At 47.9% G+C, this 881-nt stretch overlaps 1 protein-coding gene across 1 annotated transcript in view; it reads right to left on the bottom strand.

Annotated features, from left to right (window-relative positions):
- Positions 1-429, bottom strand: part of LOC104748752 — a 6,530-nt gene extending 6,101 nt beyond the window's left edge. Inside the window, exon 1 of the mRNA XM_010470349.1 lies at positions 34-429. Coding sequence (XP_010468651.1) covers positions 34-429 — 396 coding nt within the window. The remainder of the gene's footprint in view (positions 1-33) is intronic.

Here is an 881-nt window from a genome sequence, read left to right as displayed (position 1 = left end):
ACTGCATAGGGGATTGATACCCTGGGTGAAAACCTGTCTATCATTGTCATACTGAATTGATTGAGCTTCTTTGTTGTCACGAAACAAGGCTTCAAGGGTGAGCCAGAGATCACGAGCGGTGGACTTGGTTTTGAGAATGGTGTCGAGAAGCTGCTCTGACACGGTGCCGTAGATCCACATCTTCACGAGATCGTCTCGTTCTTTCCACTGCTTCTCATCGTCGGGGGACGGGGCAGAGGATCTGTTAAGGTGTCCGAGAACACCAAAACTGCTGCAGTGAGTCTCAAAGAGCTCACGCCAAACATCATAGTTCAACTTCTTGAGATCAAGCTGAATCGGTACGTAAGCCCGGATCTGGGCGATGCCATAAGGCTTGTCATTCGTGGGAGCGGTCGTGGTGACAGTCGCGGTAGCCAGCGGTCCCGACATGGTCTCGACACCATTCTCAAAGCCAATTCCACTGCTCATGATCTCTGGCTCACCCTTGAAGCCTTGTTTCGTGATAGTCGGGGTTTATTATGGAATTCACATAGCATGGGGGAAGAACATTCGAAGGTTAGAGGTTGAGGTGGATTCAAAATTGGTGGTGAGTCTCATCTCCTATCTTTCTTGGCACGCTTGTGCGATGGCTTTTTATCTAGGGGCTGGATAATCTATTTCACACATGTGTATAGAGAGGCAAACCGTCTTGCAGATGCCCTAGCCGACTATGCTTTGACGTTACCTTTGGGTTTTCAATTGCTGGAGTTGGTTCCGGGTGATATGGTTTTGTTAGTTGATGAAGATGTTCGAGGGGTTGCAGTCCCACGTTCCATTCGTTTGTAATTGTTTTATGATTCCTAAATAAATAGCAGGGAGATCTTTGTCTTCCTGTCTCCTAC

The sequence above is a fragment of the Camelina sativa genome, chromosome 15, assembly GCF_000633955.1.
Source record: "Camelina sativa cultivar DH55 chromosome 15, Cs, whole genome shotgun sequence".
In the NCBI taxonomy this organism is placed as follows: domain Eukaryota; kingdom Viridiplantae; phylum Streptophyta; class Magnoliopsida; order Brassicales; family Brassicaceae; genus Camelina; species Camelina sativa.
The sequence above is the reverse complement of the archived record's forward strand: the minus strand, read 5'-3'. Positions and strand labels throughout refer to the sequence as shown.